The following is a 25388-nucleotide window of genomic DNA, read 5'->3' as shown; positions in this document are numbered from 1 at the left end:
ACCCCCACATGTGAGGTATCAGCGTACTCAGGACAAATTGGACAACAACGTTCGTGGTCCAGTTTCTCCTTTTACCCTTGGGAAAATAAAAAAATTGTTGCTAAAAGATCATTTTTGTGACTAAAAAGTTAAATGTTCATTTTTTCCTTCCATGTTGCTTTTGCTGCTGTGAAACACCTGAAGGGTTAATAAACTTCTTGAATGCGGTTTTGAGCACCTTGAGGGGTGCAGTTTTTAGAATGGTGTCACTTTTGGGTATTTTCTCTCATATAGACCCCTCAAAGTGACTTCAAATGTGAGGTGGTCCCTAAAAAAAATGGTTTTGTAAATTTTGTTGTAAAAATGAGAAATCGTTGGTTAAATTGTAACCCTTATAACATCCTAGCAAAAAAAAATGTTGTTTCCAAAATTGTGCTGATGTAAAGTAGACATGTGGGAAATGTTATTTATTAACTATTTTGTGTCACATAACTCTCTGGTTTAACGGAATAAAAATTCAAAATTTGAAAATTGCGACATTTTCAAAATTTTCACCAAATTTCCGATTTTTTTTAGAAATAAACGCAAAAATTATCGGCCTAAATTTACCACTAACATGAAGCCCAATATGTCAGAATCGCTAGGATCCGTTGAAGCGTTCCTGAGTTATTACCTCATAAAGGGACACTGGTCAGAATTGCAAAAAATGGCAAGGTCATTAAGGTCAAAATAGGCTGGGTCATGAAGGGGTTAAACAATAGGTTATTTTCTGATGATGACTTCCCTTATCAGTTCATAAGGACTCCATCTTCATTTGCACACACAAATGCAATTTCTTATCTACTGTTTTCATATCATTCAGGATGAGAAGAGCTAGACAGTAGTATTCTCCAAAAGGATTATAAAAAAAAGTAAAAAAAACAAAAACAAAAAAAGTCCACCCCCATGATCACTTAATATCCTTTGCTCATCTTTATTTCTGAGGACCTCCAGAAACGGTTACAAACATATATGTGACGGATACAAGCAGCTCTCTATAGTATAGTGCACTCATGGGTTTTGATTTCCTAGCCCTTTAAATTAAAGGGACGGTAAATTCTGTGATTAACAAAAGAGCAATTTGCGACTGAGAACTGGATGTTCCTTCTCTTTACTAGAGGCAAATGGGTTAAACGAGAACTTCTCTCTCGATTTCCCAAAACTCCCTTCCCAGATCTTATGTTTTCCGTGCCCTCTCTGTGAACCACGTCTGGTATTTATGCGGCTTCTACAAGAAAACCAGGGGCCTCTGATATATCTTGCTTGTGGAAATTGTAGAAACTGAAGCATGGGATCAACTCTCCAAAATGAACCCAAAGGGACCAAGCGTGAAGCGTAGTGTCACCGCTCTCTCCGTGAGACACACCGGATGCAACCTTTTTGAAGAGGTGATTGATGGCACGGTGGCAATAACTTTACTATGAGATATGGTTTCATTTATGATGTCAGGCTGGGTGAAATAGTGAACGGGAACTAAATTGCCTCTCTTGAATAGCGCTGTACCTTTTGACTTCGGATCAATAGTTGGAACGTTGCCTCTGCGGGGAAACACGTCGAAAGAAAACGCTCATGTCTAGAGTAAATGACTTCGAAGGGACCAAGGCTGCTAAATTGGCTATTAGGCTGGATTAACCTGGTGCACTAAAATAGGGGAAACATTAACATCCTAGGTGTGGGCTGAAATATCCCATTTAATGATCGGAAATCAAAAGGTTTTAAACTCAAAAACAGAAACGGCGGCGGGGAATGGCTGCAAAAGTCATCATCACAAATCCCATATTAACACCTAGTATTTGTATTTCCTAGTATGTCCTTTTAAGTACTATGTGAACACATATATGACATTAAAGGATTTCTACAGGATCATGAAACTGACTGCTTTTTTTTTTTCCAAAAACAGCCCCAACAGGTTGATTGTGGTATTGCAGCTCAGCCCCATTCCCTTTAAAGGGTTACAGACCCTTTTAACATGGGATTTTTTTTTTTTGACGTAGGTTAGTGGTTTAACTCAATTTCACATCACAACCTTCAATCATTCATATTGTGTTTGCAATCTGATCCAACTTTCAGATTTTTCTCTAGTGGGAGTGTCTCTTTCAGCAATATAGGCTGGATGTGAGCTCGGTGGGTACCGAAGCATTCACTTGCTGATCTGAATCGGCACAGCTCCAATATTGTATTTTCCATGTGCTTTCTTCCTCGTCTAAAATCCGTTTCACTGCCTTCCAAGATAACTTCACTGCAGATCTGTGTACAAACCTCTCCCCTTCCCTCCTGCTATCTCTAACACAGAGAAAAGGGAGGGAGAGAACAGAGAGCATCAGGAGCGGAAGCCCTTACGGATTTGCATCATTTTTACAAAGCGCTGAACAAGATAAAATCATTTGCTGCAAGTCCTTTAACTCTTATTTTTTTTTTTAATGAAGACTGTTTAAAAAAACTGCTTAACTTTGTGTTCAGGAGTCAAAAAAGCCAAAAAAAAAAAAAAAATCAGGTTCAAAGGACCAACAGCATTGAGTTGGTATTCTAAACAACCTGTAGACAGGTGTTGCACTATTTTTGAAACAAGGATTTTTTTTTATCCAGGAAAAAAACTTAAATTGTCATATGCCATTGAGTTTCTGAATGCATTTGATTACTTATCTTATTAAAATCCAGAACTGTATGTGCATTACAATTCCATGAACACAACTGATCCCAACATTCTTTAAAACCTTAAATCACAGAGCTCAGATGAACTTTGTTACGGAAAGTGTACTCACCAAACAATACAATAACATAGGAAAAAATTTAATGACCTTACCTTACCCCCCCCTCTCTAACACCTCCCCTCAAGAAAAAGCCCACCTTAAAAGAGGATCAGATCAGTCACTAATTTTAATATTTTTATAAATATTTGCATTCCGTATGAAATGAAAATTCCGGAATAGCTTTTCAGCTTTTCCCATTATTCCTACTAGAAATAAATTGACAATTGGGCGTTACCAGTAGGGGGACGTTTCCCTGCCATTATTGACACGGTCCAATCATTCCTGACGTTGGCAGACTACGTACACACCATTGACAAGGGTCATGGCTCTCAGCTGCCAATTTAATAATTTACTGATACATATTCAGGAGGAAAAAATAAACAAGCTATAAGAAAAGAGGCTTCAGGATTTTTAGATCATAGGTAATACTAGTATTTCGGAAAACAGAAATGTCAAGAATATTGACTTGTTTTTAGGCCGATCAGAAATTTTTGAGCATACTGTATATTCTATAATCATTGTGCCTTGTGATTCATTCTCCTATATCAACATTGCTGATGGCAGAATAGAAATATTTAAGTCCTGCCCTGTGTCCCACCCATGACTATTTTGGACAGGATTTATACAAACCACACCTCTTTTAAGCCCTCGGATGACCACTTTATTGCCGACATTTGTTTTTGAGGCATCAGCTACTATACTTACCAGTAATTATACTTAACAGGACTGAACTATTTAAATAAGAATCTGTGGCATGTTACAAGGTAAAATAAATGACTCAGGGAAAAAGTATTGAACACATGAAGAAATAAATGCAAAAAGCCATTGAAAGTCCTGACACCAGCTGAAATCTATCAGTAATTAAAAAGCAATCCTGCCACTTAGTGAAAAATAATATCAACTTGTTCAACCAATGGCCTATAAAAAGGTGTCTAATTATCAAGGTGCCACACAAGAAATTTTTCACGATGGGTAAAAGCAAGGAACTGTCTCAAGACCTTCACAACCTTATTGTTGCAAAGCATACTGATGGAATTAGTTACAGAAGTATTTCTAAACTAATGAAAGTTCCAGTGCGCACTGTGGGGCCATATTACAGAAGTGGAATGAATATCATTTCACCAAAACCGGGTGCTCCCTGCAAGATTTCAGACAGAGAAGTGAAAAGAATTAGCAGAAGAGTTGTCCAAGAGCCAAGGACCACCTGTGTAGAGCCACAGAAAAACATGGAATCAGCAGGTACAATTGTTTCAAAGAAAACAATAAGTAATGCACTCCATGGCATGTATGCACTCTCACCATGCAAGACTCCACTGCTGAACAAAAAGAATGTTCAAGTGGATTTAAAGTTTGTTCAAGAACATTTAGACAAAACTATGAAATACCGAGAGAATATAGTCTGGTCAGAGGAGACGAAAATTGAACTTTTTGGATGCCATAATACACCATGTTTGGAGGTCAAACGAAATTAGCTATCACACCAAAAACACCATACCAACAGTGAAGTTTGGAGGTGGAAACATCATGGTGTGGAGCGGTTTTCAGCATACGGCACTGGCAAACTTCATGCAATTGAAGGAAGGATAAATGGACAAATGTACCGAGACATTCTTGATAAAAACCTGCTGCCATCTACTATGATGAAGATGATACAAGGGTGGATATTTTAGCAAAACAATGATTCCAAACACACAGAGAAGGAAACTCTCTATTGGTTTCAGAGAAAGAAAATAAAGCTGCTAGAATGGCCGAGCCAATCGCCGGGTCTGAATCCAATAGAAAATGTAAGGAAGGAACTAAACCTCAGTTCATAGACCTTCAGGATGTGACAAGTTTTTTGTGTGTAACAATGGGGCAAAATCACACCTGAGCAATACCTGTGACTAGTTTCTCCATACAGGAGGAAGCTGTCATCAACAACAAGGGCTTTTGTATGCAGTATTAAATACATTTCAGTAAGTGTGTTCAATACTTTCTTTCCTGTGTCATTTCTCATTATTACAGATAACTTAATTTATGGACTTCAATGGTTTGATTTCTCTGCCTGTGTGGATTGGATGGGTTGTTACAGACATCTGGTGAGAATTTCATACCAATAGCACATTTAGAAATAAATTTACTTAGATAATTAGTGACGTGCTCAATACTTATTTCACCCGATGTATGTGGAGCAAAATATAAAAATACAGGAATAAAATTAATCACATATTTATCCTCAAAGCCTCCAGCAGAAAAGAGGTTAAATTCTTTATGAAATAAAGCTCAGGATACAGATTTTATGAATCAGGAAGGTAAAAGGTCAGAAGAGCGGTAAATGCTCATAATTGACAAAGTCTTTGGGATTTTTTTTTTAGCTTCAGGAGGAGTTTACTTATTTGGCTCAGAGGAAATTTTGCAGAAAAGGTCAGCGGATGCCTGGTCTTGTAATAAAGAACAAACTCTGCACCGGAACAAATTGGTGGCCTGCAGGCTCCCCGTTCAGAACTCTGGGAACTAAACAATATATACGCACAACTCTATCAACTGTTGTATGAGAAAAATGAAAACAATCGCACTTGAGGATAGTGAATCACAAGGTTTAATTTCTTAATTAGATGAACTATATATTCAAAGTTTCCTAGGATCTGTTCACATGTCCAATCTTTCAGTCCGTTATCAGAACAAAGAAATGGAGTGAGATCTGTTGCATCAATTATTGCCCCATTGTTTATTAAATGGACCATTTGCGTTGCATTTTTTTTTTTTTGGAACGAAAGAAGGTTCCGCATTCAGGACTTCACATTCTAAAACCATCACCAAACGGACCCCATAATAATCAATGTGGCCACTCTGCTTCCGATAGCAAAAATGATGAAACCAATCCGTTATCCACTGAAAATCTAAATAATATAACTATTTATATTATACACATATATTAACCCCTTCACGACATGCGCCGTACATGTACGGCGCATGTCGTGTCTCTCCCTTTGAAGTGGGCTCCGGCGGTGAGCCATCTTTCCTGGCACATGTCAGCTGTTTTGAACAGCTGACATGTGCCTCTAACAGCCGCAGGTGGAATCGTGATCCACTTGCGACTGCTAACCCGTTAAAAGCCGCTGTCAGTCTCTGACAGCGGCATTTAACTCATGCTTCTGGGAAGCACACCAGAAATCCCACCCATTTTGACTGTCATGAGATAGCCGGTCACCGATGGGTTGGAATGACAAACCGAGGTCTCCAGGAGACGGACGGCGCTCATAGCAGATGAGCATTTCTGCTACATACAGGCGATCTGATCATCGCCTGTGCGTAGCAGAGGCGATCAGATAACAGCAGCTCCTAGTCTCCCATGGAGACTATTGAATCATGCAAAAAGTTACAAAAAAATGTTTTTAAAAAAATTGAAAAAATAAAAAGTTCAAATCACCCCCTTTCGCCAAATTCAAAATAAAACAATACAAAAAAAAAAATCAAACCTACACATATTTGGTATCTCTGCGTTCACAATCACCTGATCTATCAAGCTATAAAAAGAATGAATCTGATCGGTAAACGGCGTAGCAAAAAAAAGTCAAAACCCCAGAATTAAATTTTTTTGGGTCGCTGCAACATTGCATTAAAATGCAATAACGGGCGATCAAAAAATTGTATACACACCAAAATAGTATCATTAAAAACATCAGCTTGGCACACAAAAAATAAGCCCTCACCTGGCCCCAGATCTAGAAAAATGTAAACGCTACAGGTTCCGGAAAATGACGCAACTTTTCTTTTGAACAAATTTTGGATTTTCTTATCACCACTTAAATAAAAAAGAACCTATAAACGTTTGGTGTCTATGAACTTGTAATGACCTGGAGAATCATAATGGCCGGTCAGTTTTAGCATTTGGTGAACATGGTAAAAAAAAAAAACACCAAAAACTTGTGGAATTGCACTTTTTTTGCAATTTCACACTTGGAATTTTTTTTCCTGTTTTTAAATACCCGGTACGGTAAAACCAATAGTGTCATTCAAAAGTACAACTCGTCCCGCAAAAAACAAGCCCTCACATGGCCATATTGACGGAAAAATAAAAAAAAGTTGTGGCTCGGAGAAGAAGGGGAGCGAAAAACAAACACAAAAACGAAAAAGGGCTCCGTCATGACGGGGTAATGGAAAGTCAAACAATCTCCGTTCAGTTTTATGAGCAAACAAAAGGAATAAGTCATCAGTTACATAATTGGAACCATTATTAAGGAATAGGTTTGTTTATTTTTATTTATTTATTTTTTTTAGAATGGAAGAAAATTTATTTTAGAACGAATAAAAAAAAATGTGAACGCGAAACGGATCCCATAATAATTAGTGGGTCCCATTGCATAACTGATGTGATCGATCGCTTATTGACCAAAAATCAAAGTACCACCACAAGGCTTGTGTAATGTGAGCGGGGGCATTACAAATAACCTCAATGAAGAAGTTTCCCCTTTTGGGATTCGACCTCGTGACTCCAGTTTATAGCCATCATTTATTTTCTACCGGACTGATAACCCCCAGTGTATAGCGGTATGTGGGCCGAAAGAGCCAATTAACCACCTAATATATAGAGATTAAGGTCATCTATTTGAGGTTCATTAAAGAAAAAAACAATTCCCCGTCACAAACCGGTCGTATTTTTCTTTTTAATTCCCCTGATCAGGCAGAAAGAATCAATGTGCCTGCGCTTGTAATAATTACGGCTATTGGCAGAAAGCGATTTAGGCGATTTAGGTAACCGGAGCAAATTAGCTCCTCTCTCGGTTCACGACGCAGAAGCAAAATCACGGAAGATGCCAAACAATGTCATAATGACAGGATTGTTGGTTCAGTCCTGGCTACTTTGGCCTGGGAACACCTGAAGGATTTTGGGACGCCGCACAAAAGTGCTTTTATCTCTCTTTCAGATGCACAAATGTATTTGTAATGGAATTGGCCGGAACGTTGGAAACCAGGACCAAATGCAATGAGCGGAGAAATGCAGCTCGAGTGTACGATTCAGAGGAGGTTTTAACTGAAATTAGAAACATTCCGCAAATTCTGGAGGAAAAACAGAAGCAAAACACTCGACTACGCACATGGAAAGCTACTCGCACACGGGCGCAGCTGCTGTCCATTAGGAAGACGGAAAGTAGTACGAAACAAGGTTTAAAAAAAAGGACAAAGTGACATTAGGAACATCAATAATAAAAAAAGAAGAAGATAATGGCACTCTGATGTGAACTTCAAACTTCAAGCGGTAAAGAGAAAAATGGAAAACAAAAAAAAAAACCCTCTATACTACAATATAACTATATACAATGGAAACATAAAATGATGTAAAATAAAAAAACAAATAGACAATGGTTCATTATCATTAGTAGTCATGAGCAAACGTGCTCGATAAGATGATATCAGAGCATGCTCGGGTGCTGACTGAGTGTCTTCGGCGTGCTCGAAAAATATATTCGAGTCCCCGCGCATGGGTTCACGGTTTGGTAGCCAATCCCTGCATGTGTTGTGGCTGTCATGCAGCAGCGGTGAGTCGAACATGTTTTTCGAGCATGCCGATGACACTCTTAGCACCCGGAGAATGCTCGGATAACGCCTTAAACACGTTCGCTCATCATTAATCATTAGGTGTTTTTGCTAAAAGGGAATCACAAAATGTTCTATTATGTAATCAGATTTTTGTTAAAGGGAACTTAACGGCAGCATTTTACTAAGTAAAGTACAGGCAGGGCCGTATTGGCGCTGACTTACGGGTTTATATGATGCCTCATGTGAAGAAATCCGTTCGGTAGATTTTCTAGAATCCTTGTTTCCTTGTATTCTGATCTTCGTGCATTGGGGCGGGACTGTGGGCGGGACCTTCAGCTTTGTTCCGACCCCTCCACTGTAACTGGGTGTGTCTTCTTCATTTAAAATTTTGCACCAACGCCGGGCAGGACTTGCACAGATCGAGCTCTTGTAAGTTTACAGGAAAATGGCACCGGTGGCTGCACACGCGTAGATTGCTCAGAGGCACCGGCACCATTTTACTGAAGCTCACCATTAGATCAATCCGCACAAGCACCTCCCGCGGTTAGGATGACGCCTGCATGAAATTTTGAAGAAGAGACCACCCAGACACAGAGTGGATGGAACAAAGTTGAAGACCCTCCAACAGTCCCGTCCACAGGCTCGATTCGATGCACAAAGATACGACTACAAGGAAACTTCAAACAAGGATTAAAGAAAATCTACAAAATTGACTTATTCGCCTGAGGTTTTAATCAGTATGACAGAGCAAATACAGTCCTGTTTGTACTTAACTTTAATGCTGCTGACGGGTTCTCTTTAGATGTGTTTATATCCCAATAGTTACAGCAGGAGGAGGAGGTGAGCTGTGACATCACTTATTGTGAATGGTGGATCCTGTGTTATCTACTGTATATAGAGGTGTTATCAGTCATTGTACAGGAGGAGAAGGTGAGCTGTGACATCACCTATCGTGAATGATGGATCTTGTGTTATCTACTGTATATAGAGGTGTTATCAGTCATTGTACAGGAGGAGAAGGTGAGCTGTGACATCACCTATTGTGAATGGTGGATCCTGTGTTCTCTACTGTATATAGAGGTTTTATCAGTCATTGCACAGGAGGAGGAGGTGAGCTGTGACATCACCTATTGTGAATGGTGGATCCTGTGTTATCTACTGTATATAGAGGTGTTATCAGTCATTGTACAGGAGGAGAAGGTAAGCTGTGACATCACCTATTGTGAATGGTGGATCCTGTGTTATCTACTGTATATAGAGGTGTTATCAGTCATTGTACAGGAGGAGGAGAAGGTGGGCTGTGACATCACCTATTATGAATGGTGGGTCCTATGTTATCTAATGTATATAGAGGTGTTACAGTCATTGTACAGGAGGAGAAGGTGAGCTGTGACATCACCTATCGTGAATGATGGATCTTGTGTTATCTACTATCTACTGTATATAGAGGTGTTATCAGTCATTGCACAGGAGGAGGAGGTGAGCTGTGACATCACCTATTGTGAATGGTGGATCCTGTGTTCTCTACTGTATATAGAGGTGTTATCAGTCATTGTACAGGAGGAGAAGGTGAGCTGTGACATCACCTATTGTGAATGGTGGATCCTGTGTTATCTACTGTATATAGAGGTGTTATCAGTCATTGTACAGGAGGAGAAGGTAAGCTGTGACATCACCTATTGTGAATGGTGGATCCTGTGTTATCTACTGTATATAGAGGTGTTATCAGTCATTGTACAGGAGGAGGAGAAGGTGGGCTGTGACATCACCTATTATGAATGGTGGGTCCTATGTTATCTAATGTATATAGAGGTGTTACAGTCATTGTACAGGAGGAGAAGGTGAGCTGTGACATCACCTATCGTGAATGATGGATCCTGTGTTATCTACTATCTACTGTATATAGAGGTGTTATCAGTCATTGTACAGGAGGAGGAGGTGAGCTGTGCCATCACCTATTATGAATGGTGGGTCCTATGTTATCTACTGTATATGGAGGTGTTATCAGTTATTGTACAGGAGGAGGAGGTGAGCTGTGACCACTTATTGTGAATGGTGGATCCTGTGTTATCTACTGTATACAGAAGTCTTATTTGTCATTGTACAGGAAGAGGTGAGCTGTGACATCACCAACGATGAGTGGTGTATAGTGTGTTATCTAGTGTATATAGAGGTGATATTAGTCGTCGTAAAAGAGGAGGAGGTGAGCTGTGACATAACCCATTACGAGTAGTGGATCCTGTGTTATGCGCTGTATATAGAGGTGTTAAAGCTGATTGTAACCCTGTCTGTGATGTTACTGAGACTTCAGAAAAGTCTTCTGTACAGAGCAGGCAGTATATGATTGAGTATTAGATCGTGATATAAGGACAAAAATGTATAACGTAAAAAACAAAAAGTATCTTAATAGATAGTTTTTTTGTATTAATACTCCATTTGAATAAACAAACTATTTAAGTCATTCAATCTTCGAGCATTGCTTTTAGAAAAAAGTACGGTGCGAAGAAGGCACTCAACCGTGAGCATTATGGATTTTTAATATTGAAGTACAAAGGAGGCATGGATGCAATTTCGGCAAATATATAGACCCATAATCCTGAAAAGTAGTTGAAGCATCTCCCATAACCACACGATATTGGGGTATAGGAGTACACCAAGCCTTATTTCTAAGTTGGGTGGCCAAATTGTCACTTGCACATTTTACCCGCAATTCTCCGAGCAATGTTTCTTCATCTGTTTGGCTCAGTGGGATATGTTGAGTGAAGCAGAAAATAAATTCCTGCTGTTTTCAGAACGGCATCTTAATTAAACACCTGTCTTTCCAAGTTCATTTGTAACCGAAAAAAGAACCTACAACAGGTTTACAACATGTGGAGCACTTTACCTTTCGAAGCTTCTGTGCCAAAAAGATTGTCCAAGTCGTCAGACATGTCTTGGCTCCAAGCGTCCTTCACAGCAGACTTGTACACGACCCTATCATTTAGAGGCTGTTTTGGTCTGAAGTTGTTCCTCAAATAATCCACGGACTTGACGTGGTCCTGCTGCTCCGTGGTAAATATGGAATAGAAAGCTTCCAGCTGAAACCACAAAATTACACAGAAGAGTTAAAGCCCGTCCATTTATAAACAGCATTATTTATAGAAGCTCACCATGACTTGGATCACATGTTTTCTGCATCCAAAAGCTACATCGAAAACCTGTCCACCCACGGAAAAAAAATTCCAAGATGGACCAAAGAGTCAGAAAAGTCCATAGCCTCAAAAATACTCACAAAAGTGGAACTGGGGTAAGAGTTTGAGACCGATAAAGTTGGTGGCCCCTGTACAGAAGATACTAATTTTTCAGGCTTTTAGAAAAGTTTCTAGGTTGAAAAAATAAAAAAATAGAATTTTTTGACAATTTTTGTCCACCAGTGGAAACTGCCTATTTTGCAATAGGAAAATCTCACTTTACTGCAGTGCTGGGAAAACGGTTTTTCATTTATTATGAATTTATACTTTGCAGGAAAATTAATTTTTACTGAGAATATTATAATTTTTGTAGTTTTATGAATTTAATTTTTTTTTAGTACTCTTTTACCAACAGTGTAATAAAGGAAGGGATTTAGAAAACTGCATCCAAAGATAATGATTTGGTATCTGTAGCTGAAGTCTAATAGGGTTAATGTTATTCTAAATTAACTACTCATCATCTACCTAGCTCCTTATTCACACATCTGCTTTTCATATAAATTTCAAGCCATGTTTTTTACCAATAAAAAAAGAACAGATTACAATCTATGGGCAAGTTTATTTGTCGGCTTTATTTCTGCGGACCAATTATCCTTAAGGAATAAAAGACACCCATTTTTTCCCCTCAATATTTACGGATTAAACTGGCCTTTTCAAGTGAACGAGTCCAAAGACTGAGTAGCAGTCGGTGTCATCCAAGTGTGCTCCATTTTTGCTGTTCAATTTTCTTTTATGAATTGAAAAAAAAAATGTATGGCAAAAATGGACACAGATCAAAAATGGATGAAAATCCAATCCAGCACAGTGATGAAAAACAGGTTGATCCATATGAGAAAAAACCCGACATCTGAATGAGGTCTAAAGGAGACAATTTTAGGGGGCCATTCATTGGAAATTTTTTTAAATTTAAATTGAGTTCCTGCTCCAATTGCCGCAGCTCTGCTGATTTTGGAGCAGTTTTCCTTTTTCTTCTGTGCCCTTCTATGTAATAATGGTGCAAATTTTACCTTCAACCAACTGGGTGTAATCCACAAAACTTCTCTGTGGGTGTTTGCCGTTTCTCCTCTGATGCTGGCCAATCAAAATATGAAAACGCCCACCAGGAAGTTCTGGGTTATACGCTCGGTTGGTTGAAGGTACAATTTGTATCATTATTATTGGGGGGTAGAGAAGAGGGAACTCCTTGGCGCAGTCCTGGTCCAGGTCAGTGCTCTATGGCTGTGGACAGGAGCTGAATGAATTTTCTTGCCCTTCGGGATCGCAGGTCTGGCTTATGATCAGCCGGGCTGGCAAATACATAACTAGTTATGAATGAGCGTGCCCTGATAAGGTGTTATCCGAGCATGCTCATGCCCTAATCAAGTAGTTTTGGCGTGTTCGAAAAAAATGCTTGCGTCCTCGTGGCTGCATGTCTCGTGGCTGTTTAACGGCTACAACACATGCCTAGATTGCCCAACAAACAGGCAATTGTGTTGCGGCTGTCTAAAAGCTGCAAGACAAGCAGCTGTGGCGGCAAGAGTATTATTTTTTGAGCACGCCAAAAATACTCCATTAGGACAAGAGCATGCTTGGATAACACTTCATCCGAGCATGATCATTGATCACTAGACGTAACCTGTGTACTGCACCCTAAACAGATGATAGCATGCCATGCCAGAAAATTAAACACTGCAGTGGGAACCAGGGAGCTTAGTAAATTTGTATAGGTCCTGCCTGCCAGAGAGTCGCCCCTGCCCGCCCGCCAGAGAGTCGCCCCTGCCCGCCCACCAGAGTCGCCCCTGCCCACCCGCGAGTCGCCCCTGCCCGCCCGCCAGAGAGTCGCCCCTGCCCGCCCGCCAGAGAGTCGCCCCTACCCGCCCGCCAGTCACCCCTACCCGCCCGCCAGAGAGTCGCCCCTGCCCGCCAGAGTCGCCCCTGCCCGCCCGCGAGTTGCCCCTACCTGCCCGCCAGAGTCGCCCCTGCCTGCCAGAGTCGCCCCTGCCCGCCAGAGTCGCCCCTGCCCACCCGCCAGCCGCCCCTGCCCGCCAGAGTCGCCCCTGCCCGCCAGAGTCGCCCTCGCCCACGAGTCGCCCCTGCCCGCCCGAGTCGCCCCTGCCCGCTCGAGAGTCGCCCCTGCCCGCCCGCCAGAGAGTCGCCCCTGCCCGCCTGCCAGAGTCACCCCTGCCCGCCAGAGAGTCGCCCCTGCCCGCCCGCCAGAGAGTCGCCCCTGCCCGCCCGCCAGAGAGTCGCCCCTGCCCGCCCGCCAGAGTCGCCCCTGCCCGCCAGTCGCCCCTGCCCGCCAGCATCACCCCTGCCCGCCAGCCGCCCCTGCCCGCCCACGAGTCGCCCCTGCCCGCCAGAGTCGCCCCCGCCCGCGAGTCGCCCCTGCCCGCCCGAGTCGCCCCTGCCCGCCCGCCAGAGAGTCGCCCCTGCCCGCCCGCCAGAGAGTCGCACCTGCCCGCCCGCCAGAGAGTCGCCCCTGCCCGCCCGCCAGAGAGTCGCCCCTGCCCGCCAGAGAGTCGCCCCTGCCCGCCAGAGAGCACTGACCTGGAGAGAGGTCCAGTGTTGCACAGATCAATCCACTCATGTCTACTGGGGGGCATAACTTGGGAATAGAGGGGCACAAAAGAAAAAGAAAACCTGTTCCAGAATCAGTGGATCAAGAGGTACTGTAGTAAGAATAAAATAAAAAATAAATAAAAGGAAAGATCCTCTTAAAAAGATGGAAACAGATCTCACCGTAATCACTGGATTCTAATTTCTAGACATTTTCCATAGATACCAACAACTTTGAGTTATTAAACCCTTCCCCATTCATGTAGAAACAATTTTACAAGACCCCCAACTTTATCCAAATGTGCACACCCCCATGTTCTGGCCTGTGGACATGTACATATATGCAAACCCATAAGTGAAGGCTTTACTAAGATTCTACTCATTAGCATACAATCCATTCATCCGTCATGGTTATTGGTGCTTCAGTTTCATTAAGCAAATAAATATTTTAATATTTTAACGTTCTTGATCTGTAATAAAAAAAGCTCATAAAACCGAACCCGTAAATATAATAACATCATTGGCCAATCAATTCTGCTGCTCCATCAATAATGCAGCAGGAACATCTGGCAAATTCACTTTATATATAGAAAAAAAGATCCGCTGTGTCGGTTTTGCACCTTTCCGTGCTCGCATGATTTGCATTGTGACTCTCAGCCTCTCCTGATACAACATCGAGCCAAATAAACAGATGGAGCTGTACAATCATGTAAGAACATGCGGAATTAAAATCTGGCCGCCTACATACAGGTGATGTGGACACTATCTGAAAACCAGAACCAGCGTCCTGCCAGCAGGCGGATGAACAGACGTCAGGCAATATCTCCATCAGTTAAAGGGATACTAAACAGGAATGAAAGAGAGAAAAAGAGCAAAAATAGCCACAGAAATCTGCCAGAGAAATGGGAGTCTGGCACCTTGGTTTGCTGATAAGGACGGTGAGAAATTGGATCAAAATAAGATCAAAAGAGGACGTCTGACCATAGAACATGGCTCAAAAATGAGTGAACCACCCTAAATGAGAAAAAGCTTGCAGTTTTGGGATTTATGCCCCTTTTTCTATCTCTCTCGACTCAGGATCTGTCAATAGATTTCATAATAAAAGCTGCAAACATTATTAAAGGATATGGCCACCTTTGGGTTTCATTGAAAATGCTGCATGGTTTAGCTTCTACAAGCTCTTTGTTAAAATTCACAATGCTGGCTGCAGAATGGATTAACTGAGAATCCATCAGTGAACAGATTTTGAGAGGCATTGCTTCCCCCCCCAAAAGGTGATCAAAAACTGCTTCAGGAATAAAAAAAAAAAATTGTTCTGTTTTTTTTGGGTACTTGCACCCAGAGTTTTTCAAGGAGTTTTTTTTAGCGGCAACGGAGCAGAAACGCATTAAGCTTCTAAACTATTCGAAAACTGTGTGCACATAAGCTTTGATCATTCCAACTAGACGTGTCCGGCCACATTCCAACTAGATGTGTCCAGGCTCGCTCAATGTACTTGTATAGAGCGAATCTATCCATCCAAGATTATAGATTATTAGATTATCCAAGTTGGCAAGTCACCAAATCTATGTAAATTAGATATTTGCAGTCATGTGACCGCCTGCCGCTACCACTGGAGAATCACGATAGCGTGCAGTGTGTGCTCTCTTAAGAATCACACATCTGGAGACACATAGAAGAGTTTCCAGGCTTGGGCTCATGTCTGCGGTCACTAACAGCATTGAGGAAATGTCGCTGGCGTTCGAAAAACTGCATCACTAAAACAATCGCCTGCTTTAGTAAAGCTGGTTGTCAAAAATGGGGGACGCCACACCGTTTTTTTTTTAATTTAAATTATTTAAAAAACAGCACGGGACTCCTCTATTCTTGATAACCAGCCTTGCTAAAGCTGACAGCTGAGGGTTGCAGCCCACAGGTGAGAGTTTTGCCTGGCTGGTTATCAAAAATACAGGGGAACCAACGCCATTTCTTTTTATTATTATTTATTCACAGCACAGGCGCTGGCTGATGAATACTCCCATCAGCCGACCCCAGTGATCAAAGGTAAACTTTGACAGTGTGGGAACCGCGGCTGTCTGACCGGCGGTAATAATTTTATCGCCGATCAGAAACAGTGTGAATACCCGGTGTTCGGGAGGCCAAACCTGAATAGTAATACGGACATCCTGATGAAGTCCGAGCTCGGTGTCCATGCCCGGTGTTCGGTACGGATGTCGATCTTTACTGTTTGGGTTCGCCTATCTCTAGTCATCAATGAAAAAGTAGTGAAGAACTTCTTTAATAACATCGGTAGATTGTATTGTAAAATCTGGTAGCCGATCCGACAATGTAGAATGCCATCGGCACAGTTCTGCCGCCTCTTTCCTTCATGCAGCTCCCCGTAGAGAGCGCTTAGAGCACCAGGTTTCCCATATATGACGCTATCCGGGTTTAGGTCCTCATTTTACGTTAGTTTTTGGCTTCACTTAGTCTTCAAAACATTCTATCAGGACAGTATAATATTTTATGGAGAAACACGACCCCCTTGGTGACTTACCTGCTGATACGAGATGGGAACGGGTCTGCTAAATACGACCCACTCCACTATTTCACTACATGGAGGCGTCGTAAGGGATCCGGTATATCGGTAAAAACTTCCCAAAGTTGCCGGCAGTAAATCCCTCAAGATAAATGGATCCAGAAAGGTTTCTTTTTCTGTAAAAAAAATAAAATAATGAAAAATATCAGATAAGACATTTTATTATAAATTTATGTTGTATAGTTTAGTTTTTTGGTGATCACTGGGTTTTACCCGGGTCGTAACCAGTGAGTGTTATACAGATGTCACTATAGTTAATAAATGCAAATATGCAGAGAAATTAGTCACTTTCAGCTGAATAATTTATATCCCTATGGTATGCGGAGCATTTACACGAAAATACAGTTAACCATGAGTAGATTTCATGATTAGGACGCAAGATATTAATTGTCTCTTCTACTCACAAATCACAGAGAATAATGTATCTACATTGGTCCCGGCTTAATATATAGTTTTCCAATCTTAATCACACCAAGACACACTGGAGCGGAGCCACATTGATAGGAAGCCCATTAACCTACGGATGGGTGATTACCATTTAAAGGGAACCTGTCCCGTACCGAACTGTGGGTAGCAAGGTGTAGGCGGGAAGGAGAGAAGCAGATTGATGTTAAATTTTGTAGCAAAAGATTAGATGTATCTGGTGTTTTTTTCATTAATTTCCATTCCATGCATAGGAGTCCAGTGGGAGGTCCTACTTTGTGATTAAGGGCTCTCTATGCACATACAGGAAAGGCAGGCACACATCAGATTGCATGGCCAAAACCTGCCGACAGATTTCATTCAAAAGTTAGATCCACTCACTTGCCAAAAATGTTACCGTATGTTAGATTCTCAGCACACGGTAAAGTCAATCACCAAGGTCTATCATAATGACGTAAAAAAAAAAAATGGCATGTCCGGAAAGCCCAGCACAGCACTCCTAACGATCATAAAGCAGCTGACAAATGACAAGCACCTCTGATAATCAAAAAGAATGGAAGAACTGCCAGATGACAGCTGTTCCTTCCATTCTCGGAGATGAACAGGACAATCCTGTAGAACAAAAAAAGAAACATAACGGAAGAGTTATCAGATGATGGACTCTTCTGAGCGGTTTACATAAGGACACCCACATTAGGTCATCGTCTTACGAGAGTCCAAAAAGTATCACAGTGGAGGGGAAAGACTTGTAGCAACAACAGAGAGGAATCCCAGAGATGCAGACCGCACAGAAGAAATCAATATCCAGTTATAGGGAAGCAAGGTTCTAAAGATTTTCTACAGTACCATATTTTTTTCCGAAAGACCAAGACATCTAGAAGAAGAGATTTGCAGGGAATCAAACAACATTTCTTTGGACATCTTCAGTGAATAACATATTCTGTTCAATTTTTATCTCTGTAAAAGGAAACATGACTGCAATAGTAATAGAGTCAGAAGACAGGTTGTAAACGCCTTGTCAGAGAAGGCGAGGGAAGGATAACACATTAACTCGTAAGCCATTAAAAAAGAGAAAAGTCGACATTCGCTGCAACGTACAACTATGAGAAGTGCGATGGTGGAAAGAAAACGGTGCAACGGTGAAACAATTAAAGGGGTTATTTCCACTGAACGACACTTGAATGTAGGCACAATAAAGGCGTTTGATGCACTCTTTCTAAAAAGTGTCCAAAGTTGCCGATTTTGGTGAGATTGTCCTACCATCCAGGCGTGCAAGGTGCCTAACAGATAATGACAGGAGAATGAAGTATTGGGCAGGTAGAATTCAAAGGCTCACAATCCTTATCAGTATGTCTTTGGAGTTTGGGTGGGAAACGGGAGAACCCGGAAGAAACCCACTCAAATACGCGGAAATATACAAACTCCTTGTAGATGTTGTCCTTGGTGAGATTTGAACCCAAGACCGAAGCAGTGAAAAGCATCAGTTCGAACCACAGTGCCACCGTGATTTTATCATGAATCCACAGGGAGTCCTCCTTTCAGGACTCACATTTGAATGTGTAGGGTGTCTAAAAGAGTGTCTTGAGTTTTGGAGGACAAATTCTGCCTGTGAGCTACCCAAGCAAACCATCTATTTAACTAAGCTGTATGTAATGGTCCATATTCCCCGGGGAGGCACAGCAGGAAAATGATCCACTTGATGGCATGTTTCCCAGTTGATTGCAAGGAGTTCCCAATATCTGGACATCTAAAAAGGGACAACAAAAAAAAAAGTGGTCGGGGCAGGGGGTTAGGGTGCTTTAAACTTGGGTAACGACTCGTGTTTCTGAACAGAGATGATCAAAAAGATTCGGAAGGCCCTGGTCTAGCAGCCGTGTCAGTAGTCTGTGGCTACCGGATGGGAGCCTTGCGAATCATCCACCTCACGGAATCCGCAGCATCCGCAAGTGATCCTTTGGTCATTTGGTAAAAAAGAACCACATCGCTGAGGTAGCAAACTAACCATATATACATTATGCCGTGTTAGTCAACGGCACCGAACTTTTGGACAAAAAATTCAAAATGGCCGACTTTTTCCCAAATGATGACAATGTGTCGTTGGCTGTCTAGAATGGTTGTTCGTTGTTACATTTCACCTAACGGAACAAATCGTTTGAGTTGAAATGTTCGGTTTTTCTAAACTTTAGACTAATTTACATGACCACCTTAAGATCCATTGTAGGGAAGTTTCACCCTCTTCAGAAGTATTTCATGCAAATGTAAATGACTTGTTCAAGCACAATAAAACACATTTGTAAAAACGGCTTTAATACATCCTAATCCCCAACATTGCGTTTTTCTGAGCTCGTTAAGAAGCATTGTGTAATGTATCCCCCATGTCGAGGTTCTCTGTAGGAGAATTACAAAGCCTGTGTACCAGGAGTAGTACAGAGAACCTACAGAAGTCCTCACCATATGCCGACAGTATCATTTTTTAATAATTAATTGTTCATCAAAGTGATAGAAGAACAGGAACGCTAAATTCAAAGTTATTCAAATTCCAGCTATGAATAATGGATGATTTTCATATTAAATACACAGTGTATTAAAGCAGTCCACATTTCATTTAATTCTGTCCTTTAGTTTAACTATTTGGTAGAACATAATGAATGATAGACCGGCAGAAATATCACTATGTGGAGCCTGTTTAAAATTCGAGGAGTATGATTCATGTCTGAATTTTGACAATTCGATGTCTGTAGTGATAAAAAAAAAAAAAAGTATCTGAAAGTGGATGAAGTCACTGAAAACTGCTCTGTAAAGTCAGAGTGAGTGTCCCGCTTCACGTCACTATTACAGTTAATTTATATACTCGCCAATTAAAAGACTTTTCAGACAAGTCCTCAAACTTCACTAAATTAGATGCAGTAGGAATGTTATGTACTTGCCCTACAGTCATTATCGAATTTTCTCCAGGTTCAATATCATGGGCTAAAAGTCGGAGCCAAGGCTTTCCTGAGCTGGAGGCAAAATTGAAGTTTGTTGAACTTGTCTTGGATCTAAAAAGTCGTGCTGCCCTCTAACAAATTCCTCCCTTCCTCGTTATGCCTGTGCGACTGCTGCCCAATTGGCAACGCTCATGTGGCTCCAAGGCAAATTTACATGGCACAACTGTCTTCCCTTAGAAAATGTCTAGGCATGAGCTATAAAATTACAGCCTGTAATAAGGGAACTGTGAAATAGTTAAGGTGTGTGCATATATACGTGTGCGCATATGCATAAATACGTGTGCGCGCATGCATATATACGTGTGCGCGCATGCATATATACTTGTGCGCGCATGCATATATACTTGTGCGCGCATGCATATATACGTGTGCGCGCATGCATATATACGTGTGCGCGCATGCATATATACGCGCACACGTATATATGCATACGCGCATGGTGTATGCAGACATGTGACACAAATATATATATACACTAGATGGTGGCCTGATTCTAACACATCAGGCATTCTAGAATATGCATGTCCACGTAGTATATTGCCCAGTCACGCAGTATATTGCCCAGCCACGTAGTATATTGCCCAGCCACGTATATTGCCCAGCCCACGTAGTATATTGCCCAGCCCACGTAGTATGTTGCCCAGCCCACGTAGTATATTGCCCAGCCCACGTAGTATATTGCCCAGCCCACGTAGTATATTGCCCAGCCCACGTAGTATATTGCCCAGCCCACGTAGTATATTGCCCAGCCCACGTAGTATATTGCCCAGCCCACGTAGTATATTGCCCAGCCCACGTAGTATATTGCCCAGCCCACGTAGTATATTGCCCAGCCCACGTAGTATATTGCCCAGCCCACGTAGTATATTGCCCAGCCCACGTAGTATATTGCCCAGCGCCACGTAATATACAGACTTAAAATAAAAAATAAAACATATACTCACCTTCCGAAGGCCCGTTGAAGTCCTGGCCCTGTGTGCGGTGCACGCGGCAGCTTCCGGTCCCAGGGTTGGTATGAGCGCAGGACCTGTGATAACATTGCGGTCACATGACCGTGAAGTCATGGCAGGTCCTTCTCGCATACCATCCTTGGCACCGGAACCTGCCGCTTGCATGGAGCGGTCACCGGAGCGTCGCGAGGAGCGGGAAAGGCGGTGGAAGGTGAGTATATAATGATTTTTTATTTTTTTTTATTATTTTTAACATTAGATCTTTTTACTATTGATGCTGCATAGGCAGCATCAATAGTAAAAATTTGGTTACACAGGGTTAATAGCAGCGTTAATGGAACGCGTTACACCGCGGCATAACGCGGTCTGTTAGCGCTGCCATTAACCCTGTGTGAGCGCTGACTGAAGGGGATTATGGAGCGGGCACTGACTGCGGGGAGGAAGGAGCAGCCATTTTGCCGCCGGACTGTGCCCGTTGCTGATTGTCACGGAAATCCAAGTCGCTGTTTGGTCGCGGCAAAACAGCCACGACCAGACAGTCAGACAAGAAAGATAGAAGAACAGACAGAAAGACGGAAGTGACACTTAGACAATTATATAGTAGATATTTACATACACACATATAGTGCATACAGGTGTATACATGTATGTGTAAATATATTATATATACACAAACAGATACATAGATGTGTGAGAAATTGTTTGCCCCCTTCCTTCCTGATTTTCTATTCTTTTGCATGTTTGTCACACTTAAATGTTTCAGACCAAACAAATTTAAATATTAAACAAAGATAACACAAGTAAACACAAAATGCAGTTTTGAAAAGAAAGTAGTCTATTAAGGGAAAAAGAAATCCAAACCAACAGGGCCCTGTGTGAAAATGTGATTGCCCCCTCCCCTTAAAACATACAATAACTGGTTTATCACATCTTTGGGAAGCCAAGTTCAAATTCCCTAGCCACACCCAGGCCTGATTACTTTCACACCTGTTCTCAAGCAAGAAATCACTTAAATAGGACCTGGAAGACAAAGTGAAGTAGACCAAAAGCCACTCAAAAGCTAGACATCATACTATCCAAAGAAATTCTGGAGAAAATGACAAAGTAATTGAGGTCTAGTAGTCTGGAAAAGGTTCTAAAGCCATATTTAAAGCTTTGGGACTCTGGCAAACCACAGTAAGGCTCTGTGCGCACATTGTGGATTTCCTGCGGATCTGCAGCGTTTTTTTTTCGTGCAGAAACGCTGCAGATCCGCAGCTGATTTACAGTACAATGTAAATCAATGGAAAAAAAAATTGCTGTGCTAATGGTGCGGAAAATTCCGCACGGAAACACTGAGGATCAAAAGAAGGAGCATTTCATTTATTTGTGCACAAAATCCTCAGTAAATCCGCATAAAAAAACGCATCAAATCCGCACCTGCGTTTCCTGCCAAGAGATGCAGAATCCGCACAAAAAATTCCAGAGGCAAATCCGTAACATGTGCACATAGCCTAAGAGCTATTATCCAAAAATGACAAAAACATGGAAGTGTGGTGAATCTTCCCAGGAGTGGCAGACTGACCGAAATTACCCCAAGAATGCAACGACAACTCATGCAAGAGGTCACAAAAGACCCCACGACAACATCCAAAGAACTGTAGGCCTCATTGGCCTCATTTAAGGTTAGTGTTCATGACTCCACCATAAGAAAAAGACTGGGGCATAAATGGCCTACATAGAGATCCTGGAACATAAAGGATCATCTCCATTATGCCAGAAAACATCTTGATGATCCTCAAGACTTTTGGGGAGAATACTCTGTGGACTGACAAGACAAAAGTTGAACTTTTTGGAAGGTGTATGTCCCATTACATCTGGTGTAGAAGTAACATAGCATTTCAGAAAAGGAACATTATACCAACAGTAAAATATGGTGGTGTTATTGTGATAGTCTGGGGCTGTTTTGCTGCTTCAGGACCTGGAAAGACTTGCTGTGGTAAATGGAACCATGAATTCTGCTGTCTACCAGAAAATCTTGAAGGGGAATGTCTGGCCATCTGTTCATGGCGTCAAGCTGAAGAGCACTTGGGTTATGCAGCAGGACAATGAGCCAAAACACTCCAGCAAGTCCACCTCTGAAAGGCTTAAGAAAAACAAAATTAAGACTTTGGAATGGCCTAGTCAAAGTCCCGACATTAATCTGATTGAGATGCTGTGGCATGACCTTAAAAAGGTGGTTAATGCTCGGAAACCCTCCAAAATGGCTGAATTATAAAAATTCTGCAAGGATGAGTGGGCCAAAATTCCTCAAGAGCGTTGAAAAAGGCTGATCGCCAGTTATCGCAAACGCTTGATTGCAGTTGTGGATGCCAAGTGTGGCCCAACCAGTTATTAGTTTTAGGGGGAAATCATTATTTCACGCAGGGCCCTGTAGGTTTGGATTTCTTTCTCCCTTAATAAAGACCTTCATTTCAACACTGCATTTTGGGTTTACTTGTGTTATCTTTGTCAATATTTACATTTGTTTGGCGACCTGAAACTTTTACGTGCGACAAGAATAGGAGATCAGGACGGGGCCAACACTTTCACACAACTGTATACACACATATATACATGTCAACATTTTTTTTTTTTTATGGACTTCTCCTATTGCGTCTTTCCCACTCCGTTGAAAATGGAAACTTCAGCAGCAATAGTTAGGGTGTCCGTGGTATTCGGGAGGCGGGCTCAGCTAAAAGGGGTCCACAAAAACTTTTGGTCCCAAGTAGGTAAGTTTTAACATGATAATGAATTAAGAAAAATGCTAATTGTTATGACAGTTCAAGAAGAGCGAAGTTGATACCAAAGTTTTCACAACTTCACTTTATCACTTGTTTAATTCTCCAAGAGGAAACACAAATAGAGACTGAAGTGAATATGCAAAACGAGTGATAAAAAGTGCAGGGATTTATATGAGTGTTGTCCTGAATCAAACGCTGCACTACACATGGATGAGTGATGGATACAAGGTTAGAGGGAGTCAGTCAGCAGAAAATGACTGCTCAAACCAAGCACAGCAGCATGTAGGCGACGCAGCCGTAATAACAATTTTACCTTTTGTGTCCAAATTCGTTGCTGCTTTTGCCACAAATCGCTCTTTGTTCAAAAATGGAAAAGAGATGCTTGGTGCAACCGGAGCATGGCAGAGCCGTTCAGCGCAGCTTCCCACATACGGGCCCCTAGGGGGCAGCGCAGGACACATTTTTCTTTTGTTTGTTTTCCTGCATCATGTGCTGCACCAAGCACAACAATTAGGAGCTGCTTGGAATGACATTTTAAAGGGAACCTGCCAGCAGGATTGTGCTCAGTAACCTACAGACAGTGTCAGGGCAGCGCCATTATACTGATTACAATGATAAAAAAGGTTTTTCTTAAGTATATACAGATATTCATTATGTAAACTAAGGGGCAGGTCAGTGAGGGATCAGTGACCTGTCAGCAGGCTGCATTATGAATACCTAAGAAGAGCACCACGTGAAGACCCCTCACATCACCACCTCAGAGCACGGGCATATCATTAACTCAAAACTGAAAATAAAGATTAAACAAGAACCACAGGACGGATTTCATCAACAAAGCTATCACTTATCAGTACAACGGCGCCGACCTGACACTGTCTGTAGACTACGGAGCACAATCCTGCTGACAGGTTCCCTTTAAGAACTTGACTATTTAAAAAGCTGACGAGCGTATGTGCAAGGCTTCCTGAAAATCAGAAAACTTCATTTAAACAAAAAAAAACAAAAAATCTGTATTCGTTCTTCTATTAAAATATATTTTTAAACCAATTTTTGGTGATTGTTTTCCTTCCATGTCAATATGTATTAAAAAGAAAAGTATTAAATAAGTCAGTTTTCACCCTGACCAATGACCTATATCATGACCAGAACACTGTCCCACAGATGTCTATAAGCATCTCATGTTCACCCTTTCCTATAGTCCAAGTGACTGCTATACATCATACTGCTGAATGCAATTAGTGCTGTAAGCAAAATGACTGCCTCCTGTCCAAGATCCTATTCCAATATATAGTAGGTGTAATAATATTAGCAAATACCTCCAATTAGAAATGTAGTATAATTCTTCTGATTAGCTATGTCTCTTTCCTCATGTGCAGGCACTGATATAGTGACAGCTAGTTGCTACTGGTTGTAACCATGGATACCTAAGGTCCTGCAATGCCTGCACATGAGGAAAGAGACATAACGAATCAGAAGAACTATACTACATTTCTAATTGGAGATATATGCTAATATTATTTTTATTACAACTACTACATATTTGAATAGTATCTTGGAGATGGGAAGACCCCTTAATCAAAATATAGAAAAACATACCAAAAAATAAAATATTAGACAATAAGGTGACATTTTTAG

The 25388-nt window shown here is 41.5% G+C and overlaps 1 protein-coding gene across 2 annotated transcripts in view; it reads right to left on the bottom strand.

The window, feature by feature from the left end:
- Positions 1-25388, bottom strand: part of PTPRG (protein tyrosine phosphatase receptor type G) — a 513282-nt gene that overhangs the window by 146376 nt on the left and 341518 nt on the right. For both annotated transcript variants that reach the window (XM_077278905.1, XM_077278907.1), the window contains exons 7-8: positions 16590-16747; positions 11173-11365 (exon numbers count right to left, since the gene is read on the bottom strand). In XM_077278905.1, coding sequence (XP_077135020.1) covers positions 11173-11365; positions 16590-16747 — 351 coding nt within the window. The remainder of the gene's footprint in view (positions 1-11172; positions 11366-16589; positions 16748-25388) is intronic.

The sequence above is a fragment of the Ranitomeya variabilis genome, chromosome 8 (assembly GCF_051348905.1).
Source record: "Ranitomeya variabilis isolate aRanVar5 chromosome 8, aRanVar5.hap1, whole genome shotgun sequence".
NCBI lineage: Eukaryota > Metazoa > Chordata > Amphibia > Anura > Dendrobatidae > Ranitomeya > Ranitomeya variabilis.
Note: the sequence above shows the minus strand (reverse complement) of the source record. Positions and strands in the feature narration are given on the sequence as shown.